Consider the following 14540-nt stretch of genomic DNA (forward strand, 5'->3'; position numbering starts at 1 on the left):
CTGTTGCCGCAGTTCTATCATCTGTCTTTCCTGCGCTAAAGAAAAGAAGAAAAAAACAATGACAAAAACACTGTTTTAGTTGAAAAGTACATGCCTGTCATATTTTCAAAGTAACCTTTAAATTGAACTTTTGGACATTGTCTACGACCAGTCAGTACCTTGGTACCGTTGGTTGAGTGAATACAGCTCTTTTGTCTTTGCTGTTTGTAACGACAAATAAATAAAACAATCATTTTAAATGAGCATTTTATTAATGAAAAACTGTATTTCCAAATGCTAATGCTATAACTCTCTTTGTAAACGTACCTTCATTATCTCTCTGCAGGTGCTTCACCTCCACCTTCAAGGCAGCCAACCAGGCGCCCATCTCTCTCAGAACAGCATCGATGTCCTGTGTGTGGGTCTGCTGGGCAGCAGAGACATGGTCTGGTTCTCCTACCTGTGCCTCAGTTTGCCTTAAATTTGAAATAATGTCGTTCTCAGACTCTTGAAGCTGTGCTGCAGAGACAGTGCAGACTAGCAGCAGCACTGGAAAAAACCTGTTCATTTCCATCCTCAGTTTTGGTCTCTGGAAGTCGTCTCCTCTGTGTGGACCTGATGAAGTTCTCGAGTCTTAAATATTGGACTTGATTGTTGCTGACTAACTGTTATCATAGTCTTTTGTCACACATGAGCTGATAAGACTTGTTACGTTAGACTTGTCCTGTTAACAAAAAGATCAATCTTGGATCATAAACAATACATTATTACCTGTTTGCGGGAAGATGATTTTTTAATGTGTAACTAACTGTAACCCTGTAGCGTTTCCATGGTTATGGCAGGTAATGAATGAAAACCCTTCAACGAGGTCAGAACATTTACAGTCACAGCCAGGTTTGTAATGTGGTTGATACAAAATAAGATGTAAAATAAAAATAATGCAGACCAAGACTGTGTGTACCACCGTTCTCCAGCTCTTGTCTGCAGAGTTTTACATTTTGTTGGCAAAAACAAAAAAAATCAACCTTCATAAAGGTTTCAATGCAATAAAATCAAGAAAATATGAGTTTGTTGGAATTATTATGTAAAGTTACTATAGGGATGCAAAGTTTTTTTTTCAAAAGCTTTTGAAAAAAAAAAGCCAACAGAAATTTGATTTCTGTTGGAGGGGAAGAAATAGAGTTTAATTTTAGTGTATATATTAATAAGAACCTGACTATGCAGATGAAATATTAGTGTTCTGTAGAGTCATCCTTTCTCACATCCCTTAAATAATGAAAATGCTGCAAGAATATTTAATTTTAAAAGCTTAGTTTTCAAAGCTAAGGACTGCAGCAGTTAAATTGCAGCATACCAGCACATCTTAAAAAAATAGAATATTGCGTAAAAGTGCAATATTTCTTGCTAGTCATCTCAAAAAATGAAATTATTTCAAATCATCACACATAGAGTAAAATGTTTTGAGCTTTTATTTTATTTATTTATCTTGTTGCAATTTTAATGACTATGGTTTAAAGGTTAAAGAAAACAGGTCATTGGCGTTTGCTGGTCAATCAGGAACAGGAACACAATGGTTACTGAAGCAGCTTTTGCTACTTATAGAAGTGTTGATTGGCCCTGCTGGGAAATCAACTCAGCATCTCCATTCAGCTCATCAGCAGAGGGAAGCATGAAGTGCTCTAGCATTTCCTGGTAGACGGCTGTGTTGACTGGGCTTGAGAAAACCCAGTGGACCAGAATCAGCAGATGACATGGCAACCTAAACCATCACTGGCTGTGGAAACCTTGACGCAACATTGATTCCTCTTAATTTTTCCTCCACACCTTGATTTCCAAATGAAAGGCAAAGTTTGTTTTCATCTGAAAAGAGGACTTTGGACATCTGAGGAACAGCTCATTTGTTCCCCTTCCAGCCCAGGTAAGATCCTTGTAGCCCAAGTGTAGATTCATTCATGCTTAGTGACTTTGGATGCACTACAGCACTACAGTCTCAGTCCACTTCTAGTGAAGCTCCCCCAAATTTCTGAATAAATTTTACCTGGGAATTTTCTTCAAGGTTGTGATCATAGCTGACTGACCCAGAGTGAGAGACTGTTTAGAGGCAGGAAACCTTTCCAGATTTTTTGGGTGACACCATGAGTTTCCAATAGTTCACTATTTGACTGAGAAATTGAATTTTTCCATTATGCTTAAGCCATAGCCGTCAAAATCACTACAAATAAAGACGTGGAATACTTTGCTTTATGTGAAATGAATCTATATATGAATTTGACTTTCTGAAATGACTGACAAACAATGTTGAATTTTTTATATATAAATATATTCTAATTTGCTGATATGTACAACAGAGGAGTATTAGGGCCATACCAAGAAAAAAATAAAACCATGAGAATAAAGTAATAATAATATGAGAATTAAGTCATAAGATTTTAAGAATTTAAAGTTGTATTATTACTTTATTCTCTTATTTCAAATTTATTCTCATATGAGTTTGTTCTCATAACATTATGACTTTATTCTCATCCATCCATCTATCCATCCATTTTCTTACATCTTGTCCCTTGTGGGGTCAGGAGGGGTGCTGGTGCCTATCTCCGACGAGACATTTCAGGGAAATTCTAACTGTACAACCTGAGTATTCATCAATAAACAGCATACACAAATGTTTGAAAATATTATAAGTATTAATCTTACTCTAAAACAGAATTTAAAATTTCTATAATTGACTAAGGCTCTCCAAATAAAACTGCCGCAAAGCCTAGATTCCCAGTAAAAGGTAAACAGTGCCCTCTGCTGGCAAGCTCTTAGAAATAATTATATCGGTCCACCTTAAAAATAACAAACATGGCGTTTTTCCGTGTTGGTGGGGCGAAGTGTCACGTCCTGCCCCGCCCGTCGGTGCTTTCAAGGCTCCGTAAATGCCACAGAGGGAACTTTACTGACAAAAGTCCACAGACATCATGAACTCCTGATATGCACTAAGTCCAATGGTCAACATCGCCAGGCTGGTCTTTGGATGTCCGCGGCGCCGCTCTTGCTCAAAGCAGCCAGTCTGCATGAGGACTTCAAAGCCGAGCGAGTGTGTGGCGGCCAACTGCGCGTGTTGATTTAAAAACAGAAAAAAAGAAAAAAGTTAGGCCGAGGGGACCGCAGGCATGTCTGAACCGAGAAGATTTGTGAGTCCGTTTCATCGACCGCAGTTTTTAGCTGCTGCAGCTCCGGCGGGGAAAGCCAAGCTAACGCACCCGGGCAAGGCTATTCTGGCAGGTAAGGAAGGGGTGACAGCGGGGCTGAGCGCTGGGGTCTGCGCCTGAGTTTACAAGCTCCAGCGCTGTCAGCTCACTGGACTCCGGTGTGTTTCCTTTCACTTCCTAGGGAAACTATCACTTTTTTTAGGACTACCCTGCTAAATTACTAATGAATGTGAATATCTAAGAAAATATGTGTGTTGACCAAGGTATTCTCAATAGTAATGCTAGTGTTTCTTTTCTTTTTTATGCAGTCATTGCGGAACAAGTTGTTTCCGATCCAACTTTAGAATATATCTGAAGTGTACAAGAATTAAAAAAATAAAATAAAATCCAAAAATGTTTATTTTACACATGAAATCAGACGCTCTTAAAATAAAATACTGGAGCAAGTGTTGTCACAGGAATGTCTATGTACTTTTGACCTTTGACCCCTTCACCAGCAACATTGGAAATACAAACGGATTCCATAAATCCGAAACTCTGTTTTAAAGAAAAAATGTATTGGCTGCCTTTATTTTACAAGTTGCAACAAAATCAATGCAGATTCTGCTTTGTCTAAACTACTACAGTTAAAGTTTGATCTGTTTAAATATTTTCTTTTGCGAACTAAGGATAAAATAACAACCCAGAATCCTTAATGATTCTGTGAATTAAGCCTTTAGTTAGCACTGAATCAGAAGTTCTGAATCAGCTACCAGCTTCAGCATCATGTGCGATGCTCGTGCTACCCCTCTGCAAGAGTGGTTCCCTTGGCGGTGAGCCATTACAAGTTGATAGTTTAACCTAATAATGTTTTGGAGCCGTCTACATGGGTCCAGTTCTCTGTTATTTAATTACACTGACATAAAAATCCTTTTGAGCAGAATAAAATCTAAAGTTGCATTGCAGAAGTTTAGCTAGTTCAACTTCAGAATTAAGTGTTTGCACTAAAGCATGTTGGCATCCTCACAGTATGATAATCTTTTGTAGTAATGCCACATTTCATTTGCAAATCTTAAACAAAAATCTGCATAGAATGCTTTCATTTCAGTGATGTTAAGCAGAAGAACAACCACGATTCTTCCATGTACTGAAATCTCTCTTTACATCTCAGTAAAAGGAGTTTAGAAATGGTGGAACATTTTAGTGCTGTTGAAACCACAACTTTTAAAAACGTCACCTTTTTTTCACACTATCTGACACTGGATCAAACTAAAGGTTTTCTGTTTTAGGTCAGGTTTCAATGTATATAAAAAAACGCAGCACATTTCCAAAAAGATGTCAATTTTTTTTTTTTTTTTTTACGTGGGATGTTGATATTTGCACATAGTTTTCAGCATAATAAAAAGAAACGTAGATCTGAATAAAAACGATCAGTACTTTTACTGTGATTCTGTGGTGAAAAATTAAATGTAATTATTCCATGAAAAATCAGAAAAAATGCTAAAACCTGCATTTGTTGCTATATCTATTTTTGAAACTGCAGCTGTTTCAGTTTTTAGTCAAAGTTTTTTGGATCCGTAGGTTGTAGACTCCTGCACTATGAGGAAGACTATACCCAAATAACATAGAACCTCCCAGTCGATGATTTTCATAGCTTAGCAAGCGTCTGATAGGTTAATTCAAAACATCTGAGTCAGGTGAAGGTGAACCTGTGGCTGTCATATTCACCATTTCAAGTTTTCTGCAGTTGTTTTTTTTTTTCTTTTAGAGTAACCATATAGAGAATAGTTTACTTTAAAGGCAACATGGGCGGTCTGCAGCCTGACCCAGTTACAGCTGGTCCCTTGGGTGAAATGGGCCAAAATTCCAGCAAACTATTGTGTAAGAACGCACAAAGTGAGTCATAGAGTTTAAAGATGATTCTGAAGATCCCCATTGTAACTAAACACAACACAAAATGACTTTATTCTGGATATTTTTTTTGTGAAAACTTAATGTTTTTTTAATGAAAAATTTCCCAAAGGCTTCTGTCACTCATTATTAGTGATGATTAGATAGAGCAGATGAAATACTTTTTGATGAGAGCTGAATGGAAGTGTGTGATCAGAGAAGACTTTAGGACGGTTCTTAAAGGTGTTTGTCATTTTGTTCTGTAACGTTCCCCTTTGCATCAGGTACCTCAGACTTCAGCTCAAGCCCCTTTTGCCCCCCGGCTCTCTAGTCAATCAATGACAGACGGTTGGACTCACAGATCAGCATGTACTGGAGAATAATCTCCTATCGGCAATGTTGCGTCATAGGCACCGTTAACACAGATACCGTGACTATTGGACACTACTACTACTGATCACGTTTAAAACATCAATAAGATTCACAGTCGTCGCCCATCGTTTTCCTGAACGTGACTCCCTGTGTGTGTTTATTAACCTGCTGCCCTCATTGGGTTTGCTCAGAAGCCCGGGACCCGGCGCTCGTGGTCACGAGCCACAATGACGAAGCACTTTGCTCCCAGATTACAACACGCCTGCGCCGGCCCCAGGCTCAGTTCAGGGGCTCAGCACAGGGGCTTAACTTTCCTCTTTTTTTTTTTATTTTTATTTTTCCCCACTGATGTTACAAACAGATTGCTTTTTTCAAACTTGTCCTCAGGGTGGAGTGGTCAGGGTAACATTTGAGGGCATAAAGGCAACAAGCTTACTCTATTTGTTTATGTAAGACAAAACATGGAGAAAACACTGTAGTCCTCATAGTTGCTGCCATAGACTGGTTTTCTGCACATCCACTTGTTTAAAGGTGCAGCTCAGCTTATCTTATATGGTTAAATGAAGAATCTGCAGAATGTGAAAATTACTCTTATCTGATTTAATCATCAGAATAATTTTTAGAGTAATTCCTATTACTAATAATCATTAGTGCAGGCCTCAACTGAAGCCTAACTAGTTCAGATCTCTTGTGTTGTCACCATACTCACTATTTAAATGTTAAACGTTGCTGTTACTAGTGGAATCCCCCAGAGGCTAGTTGTGTTCACAGATAACCTAAAACCAGTAAATAACTATGTAGGTATTTAGGTCTCGAATACTTTAGCAACTTTTTCGGCCACATTTTTTTTCCCTAAAGTCCAAAAAAAAAACAATACTTCATTCCAAATGTCAAGCTAACATATGTGACCAACTCTGTCGACAGTGTCGTTGTGACAACGCGCTGCTCCTCAATTTCTGACTTGCAAACTTGCGGGACGAAAAGCAGCGTGATGCATGTTGTAGGAGGTTGTTTCAGGTCTTCAGCACAAATGAATGCAGATTTAGCTTGTTGTTCCTCTTAGATCTCCCTTTAGAGATAAATGTGTGTCTGTGTGCTTGAGGCGTTTCGACCTCAAGGAGACGTCCGCGCGCCTCCTCAAACGTCAGCATTCCATTCAGAGATATGGAGTTTTCACTGAAGGCAGGGATGATGTGCTAGTTTATCTGATGTTGACTCAGAGAAGAAGAAAATAAATAATTTTCAGTATTTGTATCCTTGTCAGATGTCTGTAGAGACACCTAGTAAGTGGGCCAAGATAATCTAATTTACTCTCATCAGAGTTCGATTCATATCTCCCCAGGTGAACCAGGTAAACAAACTAGAGCCGTATTAAGGCAGACTAAACAGGGCTGATGTGAATGCACCCTTAATGATCGTTTGACCATCTATGGCTAAAAGTAAAATACTCTATACACATGTTTGTGTTCCTCCAAGTGGCCAAATTATTATTTTCTGAATTAATCAGAAAATGAGGTTGGGCTGCTGTCAGTAGAAGTCACTCCAAGTGTCCAGCGTACTGACGGGAGCCGATCTTCATTGTCGCAGACGAAACAGCCGCATGGCATAGCATGAGACTGAATACTGTGACTATTAAATCAAGAGTTTCAATGGCTTGTTTTTACTAGTTTGATAAATTCTCTCTGGAACCTGGTTAACTCTCATTAGAAGCACTACAGTGTGTTTTGCTTGTTTTCATCTTGTTAAAATGATGTTTAAATCGATGGAACACATCTGAACTCGATAAACTGGTTCTTTGTCTTTCCCCAGCTTGAATATGTGGACCACTGCAGGTACTGCCAAGTCTCGTCTCTTGATGACTGTGTTGTGCACTGTGATTTTGATCCTGGCTTAATTTGTAGTTAGAGCTTCAGAGCCAGCCTCTAACTACACTGCCTGGGTGTGTCGCATCCAGCACTGTTGACACATTTAGAACAGGCTTTCATGAAACACTAGAAGGTTTTTGTGCAAGCCCCGGTTTGGGAAGGCTGTAATTCTGTGGTTGTATTTTGCACAAAACCCCCAACTTGTTTGAGTTGATTGTTGGCTTGAACCACTGCTGTGCTGAATTTCACTGCATGACTTTTTTTTGTATTTTTTGTTGGAAATGCATGTTAAGAGCATCAACACACTATGCCTTTTTTATTCATAGGGGCACGTTCAAACTAAAGCACGGTTGTTGTTTTTTTATGAAGCAATCTTAAAAATAAGATTATATCTCCCATTTTATCAGTGTGTTTTGTCATGTTAGCTTCTTTCCCTTTATGCATACAGTACACCTCTTGTTTGCGTTACAAGAATGTGTCCACTCACAGACACTGGATCTGCTCTGGTGGCTCACCAAAGTGCTGATCAAGAGGTTACACGCCCCCTTTGACTTGGAGCGGGGCCAAGGGGCGTATCTGAGGGTAGAATCACTCTGAGATCAGCCCAGCCAATCAGCTGCAGGCGCCTTGTTTGCTGTTCAACAGCAGATGTGTGACTGCCAGGAATTTAAGGTGGAACGGCTCCACTCGGTACCGTACGTTGGGAGTTTTCACAATCCAGCACCGGCTTCACTAACAACTCTTTCTTTGTGTTTTGTTTACATCTTTATGTCTCACGTCGTGGGTAACGCTTTATTCATGTTTTTAAAGCATGTTGTGTTGTATTTTATTCCGTGTGACAAAAACAAGAGCCTTTTTCATGTTTAGTTGTGTTAGATATGAATATTATTAGCACCCTTCTGACTTTTGTAACTTTACAACTTCAAAGTTATTACATAAATTGAAATGGAAAGAAAATTATGAATGGTTTTCACATTATTTACAAAAAATCTATAAATACTGACTTCTGGATGTACTGACATCTTATTTAGGGGTATGAAAGTAAAGGGGACTGAATACAAGTGCATACCATATATTTCAGATTTTATGTATTCTTATGCAATTCATTAATCAACATCAATGTGGATGATTTTTACTTTTAGATATTTTTTGTTTACAATTTTATAGGATACTTTGATCTATTTTATGTGTAATTTTTTTTAAACAGAACTTAAAAACAACAAGCCATGAAGGGGACATTTTTTTGCCCCATATGTTGTTGTGTGATAAAGAGTTGTTGTGTCCCTCGGCGGCTCCCTTTGTGTTGGTTCTTTGACCCGGTTTCGCCTCAGGAAACCGTCTTCACCCAGATGTTTTGTGTTCACTCAGGCGGGATTGCAGGAGGCATTGAGATCTGCATCACCTTCCCAACAGAGTATGTAAAAACACAGCTGCAGCTCGACGAGAAAGCCAACCCTCCCAAATACAGAGGAATCGGTGAGTTTGCCCTGACTAGTGTAACCCAGTGTGGCCTAAGCAACATTTAACTGATTATTTGTTGGTTTTGGAACTTGAAGGTCGTCCACCATCTTCTTTTGTTCCAGAAACTAAAAGGGGCGGTGTTATGTCACATCGACTTTTCTGATGTTCATAATGTTATTCCCTCATGGTGCCTTTGCATCTTTGAGAAATCTTTTAATCTCCCGTTGCAACCATTCAGCCATTCAAAACGTCTGGGTGAACTTAGCCACGCCTTCAAGACGCAGCTCCTCCTCCTCAGAGTTACAGTTTCCAAGCTTCCCACCTTCCGCCTCATACAGGAGACCACCCTCCCCTCCCCTCTCCTCTACTCAGCTCCTTCAGACTAACTAAATTTTCTTTTAAGTCATATTTGACATACAGGATTTTTTATTTTATTTTTTTGGAAACCGCTATTGAGTTGAAGTGAAGCAGAAGAATTAGTAAATAGTTCTCTGTTTTTATGATGTTTCCCCCACCATGTTTAATGGTTGGAAGTGTTTAGTTTGAAAATCATACATAAACGGACTAAATGGTAAATGGACTGAATTTTTATCTGAGGTTTTTTATCAGAGGTGTCCCGATACAACTTTTCTTTTTTTTTTTTTTTTTAACTTTGGATACTATACATAGATCGTGGCTTTTAGATCGAGCATCCCAAACATTGAGGAGTGCCCAACATGGAACAAAAATCAAAAGTTGTTTCAGCCTGGATTTAAAAAACCGGCTTCAGTTATTACTGAATATTGTGACTGAACTGTATTCCATCACTCAGAACTACTGTCACCAAGAAAACAAAAACAGTTTTCCAAATATAACAAACTAGAAATGAACTCACCTTTTAAAGTGAGAAGAAAATCTTTTTATGCTCTATGTATATTTAACCTGTGATAACTTGTGTTATCACAGGTTAAGAGTCATGCAAACAGACGTTTGTTACATCGTAAGCCAACCTTTGACTTTTGAACCTTGGCACAGATCTTTATACAAGCCCAACTTGAAAACAAAACTCCTCAGATCTTTGTGTCCCTTCAGCCTATTTAGGTGCCATTAATGCTTTAAAAACTAACTTGTGTCCATTTTGTCCTAACAGTGGACTGTGTGAAGCAGACGGTGAACGGCCATGGGGTGAAGGGGCTGTACAGAGGCCTGAGCTCGCTGCTCTACGGCTCTATACCCAAAGCAGCAGTCAGGTACTGCAGCCACAACACTAAACACACACAAGTGGTTCTCTAATAAACTATAGAGTTTATGGTTTACATTCTCTGCAGCAGCCTCTTTCCTTTTACACTGATTGTGTTTGTTGTTGATACAATCATTGTAACATGCATTTGATTAGAAAGTAAAGACTTCTCCATGTGAAGCACTCATGATGTCAACAAATTGTCTGTTGTGTCAACAAACATTTTTTTTTTTTTTGTCTGAGAAGTTGCTAAACATAGCGATAAGATTGCTAAGTTGGCAACAGTGTTGTGACTATTGTTTAACTGTGTACATCCAGATGTGGCGCTGTGGGCAGGTGTGTGAGTCAGCCCTCTGTCCCTGCAGATCAAACAGGGATGATTTTCATACCTTTGTGAAAGTTAAGATTGGTGGATAAAATAGTTTTTGATTTCCCAAAATTAAGGAAATCTGGGCCAATTTATCGGCGCACCGCTAGTATTTACACTTATGCTACACTGAGGGACTCCACACAAAAACTGACCTTCATGGCTTATCTGACATATTCTGTGATGTTGTATAATAAACAACAACTTTCTTCCATATTGGACTCCATCAGTCCAATTTGGACTGATGGAGCATGCTACATGCTTCAAATCATGAAGCATGTAGCATGAAGGAAGCAGGAAGCTAAAACTTCCTGCTTTCAATTATGCAGAACCACCCAGAGTTTCTCTGCGGTGTCAGTGATCGTCTCCATGTCCTCCTCACCCTGGCAGGTTCGGGATGTTTGAATTCCTCAGTAATAAAATGCGAGACGAGAGCGGCAAACTAGACAGCAAGCGAGGATTCCTCTGCGGTCTTGGAGCCGGAGTCGCCGAGGCCGTGATGGTAGTCTGTCCAATGGAGACTGTTAAGGTATAATTAAAAAGTTACAATACTTTGGGGAAGTTAAAATATTTTTGTGTACACACACAGGGCCTTGCAAAAGTGTTCATACCCCTTGAAGAGTCACTGTACAATCACAAATCTCTTTGGATTTTATTGAGATTTTATATGATAGAGCAGCAGAAAATGATGCATAATTATGAAATGACAAAAATTATACATAGTTTTTCAACTATTTTGTAATTAAATATTTGAAATATATACTCTGATATCCCTAAATGAAATCCAATCCAATGTAGCCATTTATTCTTCGCAGGTCATTTACTTAATAAAATTTAAAAAAATATTAGTCAAAATAATTTTTTGTAGCACGATGAAATGGAAAAAAGCTTCAGGGGTATGACTGTTTTTTAAAGGCACCAAAAATGCAAATGAATGTCATAGAAAAAAAACAATGTGTGTTATGTGCCTCTCAGGAAATTCCCTGTTTTTCTTGTTCTATGAGAACTTACATTTCAAGAACAATCACTTCTCAGAGAAGAAGTAGAAGAAGAAGCTGCAGCAGTGGAAGTTCTTGTGCAAAAGAACAAGTGAAAATGTGTCTGGATGTATTTTATTTTACTGTTTGGTGGATCTAAGCTAAACCCCAGCAGCTTCACTAAACTCAAAAACAGACTCTGGGCTCCTGCTGTGTAATTTTACTCATGTAAACAAACTTCTTATTCTTCTTTGTCTTTTTAGGTTAAATTCATCCATGATCAAACATCAGCTAACCCAAAGTATAGAGGATTTTTTCACGGGGTGAGGGAGATTGTAAGGACCCAAGGTGAGGAAGGTTTTATTTATATATACTGCCCCCTGCTGGTTAACCACCGCTATGCACATAATGTTTCTGCCACATTGGAAATGATTGGTTCTGCTGGGTCAGTGTTCAGTTGAACGAAAACTACACGGACCAAGCAGTTCATCTTTCCTCTCTGATTCGTTTATGTTATTTTAACAGACCATATCCTCCTTCCACTTTGTTAATGAAGTGTTTTGTTGTCTGACTCGTCTTCAGGACTAAAGGGGACCTATCAGGGACTGACTGCTACTGTGCTGAAACAGGGCTCCAATCAGGCCATCCGCTTCTACGTCATGACCTCACTGAGAAACTGGTACAAAGGTATGAAAATAAACCGCTGCAGTAATAAAAGTCCATCTAAAGCTGCAGCTTTTTCAAACAGACCGCTTCTCGTCCCTCTTAAAGGTGACGACCCCAACAAAGTCATCAACCCCCTCATCACCGGGCTGTTTGGAGCTTTCGCCGGAGCCGCCAGTGTCTTTGGAAACACTCCACTGGATGTGATTAAGACCAGGATGCAGGTCAGCTCCCTCGCACATTTGATCCTTGCCTCAGAACTCGACCTGCAGCGCTGTTGGTGACGGGTTGTGTTTTTGTCAACAGGGACTGGACGCCCACAAGTACAAAAGCACAGTGGACTGTGCCGTTCAAATCATGAAGCATGAAGGGCCAATGGCGTAAGTGCAATGGGACAGACTGAAGCTGGGGATAAAAGTTTCTCTTTTTGATCTCTGCTGTGGTTGCCCGGTGAAGGGGTGGTGACCTGCAGGATGGACTCCGCCTCTCACCCAATGACTGCTGGAGATTGCCATCGCTCCTACTCAGAAACAACCAATCGGAGCCAGGAGGAGGGTCTTAGGACTGTCAGTCACGCTGGTGTACGCATTGCTCACTCCGTCCCCCACACAGCGTGTACGAGCTCACGATTGCTGGTTTGCCGACGCTGTGCTAATGGAAGCTAAGAGATCACCATGTACACAAGCATGATTGACAGTGCTAAGACCCTCCTCCTGGCTGTGATTGGTTGTTTCTGACCAAGATCGGTGCATTTCTGCAGATGACAGTAGGATCACAGGGAGAAGGCAGAAGAGTTAGATTATTTTCCCACAGATTATCTGTCTCATATTCTACTGTCAGGACATAGTGATGGCTTAAACAAATATGTAAAAAATGAATTTTCCTAAAAGCTAACTACATACTGCAGCTTTAAGTAGCAAAATCACAATTGAATCACAGTGTCTTCATGTAACATCATGCTCTCCCCATGTCCAGGTTCTACAAAGGTACCATTCCTCGTCTGGGTCGGGTGTGTATGGATGTCGCCATCGTCTTCATCATCTATGAGGAAGTTGTCAAGTTCTTGAACATTATGTGGAAGAATAACTAATCCGGACGCCCGCTTACTGCACTACCTGGAGCGCTCAAACAGTTACTAAAACAGGCTAAAAATCCCATCTTCTTAAATCGGGTCTTCTCGGTCCTAACGTCTACCTCCAAGTATTTTCAGGTAGAAATCAGAAACGGGTTGGTTTAGTACTTCATTCTTTGTTTCTTACAGCACAGCAGCACAGAAGCAGTGCAAGCATTACCACCTGCGTTACCACATACAACTAATGGTACCTTAGAGATGCAGAAATGCTGCTCACGTTTGCTCTTTCCTCCCGCCTCTCTCAAATTTCCTGATGGGGGAATTTTCCTTAAGAGCCAAGTGAAAAGCAGCCAGTAGATCTGCTCTACTAAAAGAGATGTTAGTGCCTGTCAGCACAAAGTAATGCTGTGTTCACTTGATACAAAGCTAACAGCCAGCCCCTTATAATGTGATTTAAACACTAGAGGAAAAAATATATACTTGAAGAAAAAAAAAAAACAACTCAAAAAAACAAAAATTTAAAACCCTTAATAATATTTTTTTTTACTTGTGAGGAAGTAGAAAGTTCATTAAATTGGTACCTAATGCAATAAATAATATGCTGCTGAGGGTCAAATAAATAAATAAACAAATGCCTTAATTCTAGAATGTTTAAACATGTAGATTATGTTATGAGGTGTAATTTAAAGATATTGCTGTATGACAATTTGTTTAATATCCTTTAAGGATGAGTCAGAGGCGGTGTGAGGAGGGTTCGCCTTTAATTCACAAAGATGTTCTATATTAATGTACGTGTTGCCCTGGGAAGTGCCTGTGTTTTCTGTGGTTCGTTTTGAGCTTAAGGATGAGAGAAGGATGTCTTCCATCACTACAGATTTAGGAGCGAACTCGGTTTTATACACTGTTGTTAATTCTCCAGCTGTGCCTAAGGTATTTCTAACACGTTTATATCTTCTCAACTCATCTGTATCAGCATCAGTGTTTCTTTATGCTTTTTTCTTTTTCTTTTTTTTTGCTCTAAATTGTATACTTTGCTTTTAAAGTGTTTCGGATGCAACTAATGGTGCCTTTCATCTCTGTCCATAGATTCTTTTGTAATACAGGTACCTAATTTCAGTCTTTCTCAAGTTAATTGCCTTTACTTTTTATGCCATCTGAGGACCTGATGTGCCAACTGCTGCTCATAACACAATTGTATGTTATGGACTTAGAGCTTGTAGCTTGTGAAACTGGCTTGTTTACATGCAATGCTAATTCTTATTTTGCTTATTGCAGTCTTTGTGTGCAACACGCTATGTTTACTGTGAATTATACTTATCTTTCATGTTAATCTCTTAACCCTGGCCTCCATCACAGCTATTTAAATATATCTGGGGTTTTTGGATTAACACTGAAAATGTTCACAGACCATAGAACATCATGTCCCTTCTGTCTCATTACTACAAATAAACATGGTTCAGACTATTTGCTCTGTGTGTTTATTTTTTTGTTCTTTGCTCACA

At 39.3% G+C, this 14540-nt stretch overlaps 1 protein-coding gene across 2 annotated transcripts; it reads left to right on the plus strand.

Annotated features, from left to right (window-relative positions):
* The first annotated feature begins 2837 nt into the window (after window positions 1-2837).
* On the plus strand, window positions 2838-14502 carry slc25a1b (slc25a1 solute carrier family 25 member 1b). Of its 2 annotated transcripts, XM_016663670.1 has the most exons (10): window positions 3164-3246; window positions 7224-7246; window positions 8648-8755; window positions 9870-9969; window positions 10717-10855; window positions 11567-11651; window positions 11886-11990; window positions 12075-12190; window positions 12273-12346; window positions 12942-14502. In XM_016663670.1, exons 2-10 carry the CDS (start codon window positions 7231-7233, stop codon window positions 13054-13056), a joined length of 858 nt encoding a protein of 285 aa, XP_016519156.1. In that variant the 5' UTR covers window positions 3164-3246; window positions 7224-7230; the 3' UTR covers window positions 13057-14502. The 2 variants fall into 2 exon arrangements, with proteins under 2 accessions (XP_007577339.1, XP_016519156.1); XM_007577277.2 differs by lacking the exon at window positions 7224-7246 and having other exon boundaries at window positions 2838-3246.
* The last annotated feature ends 38 nt before the right edge of the window (window positions 14503-14540 follow it).

Source organism: Poecilia formosa, unplaced genomic scaffold (assembly GCF_000485575.1).
Source record: "Poecilia formosa unplaced genomic scaffold, Poecilia_formosa-5.1.2 Scaffold436, whole genome shotgun sequence".
Lineage (NCBI taxonomy): Eukaryota > Metazoa > Chordata > Actinopteri > Cyprinodontiformes > Poeciliidae > Poecilia > Poecilia formosa.

Bases quoted from the DNA above. Each gene is read 5' to 3' on its own strand.
- slc25a1b (XM_007577277.2), top strand. From the start codon at position 3,135: ATGTCTGAACCGAGAAGATTTGTGAGTCCGTTTCATCGACCGCAGTTT. The intron at 9,970-10,716 runs GTACTGCAGCCA...TCACCCTGGCAG, and splicing joins ATACCCAAAGCAGCAGTCAG to GTTCGGGATGTTTGAATTCC. The intron at 11,991-12,074 runs GTATGAAAATAA...TCCCTCTTAAAG, and splicing joins ACTGAGAAACTGGTACAAAG to GTGACGACCCCAACAAAGTC.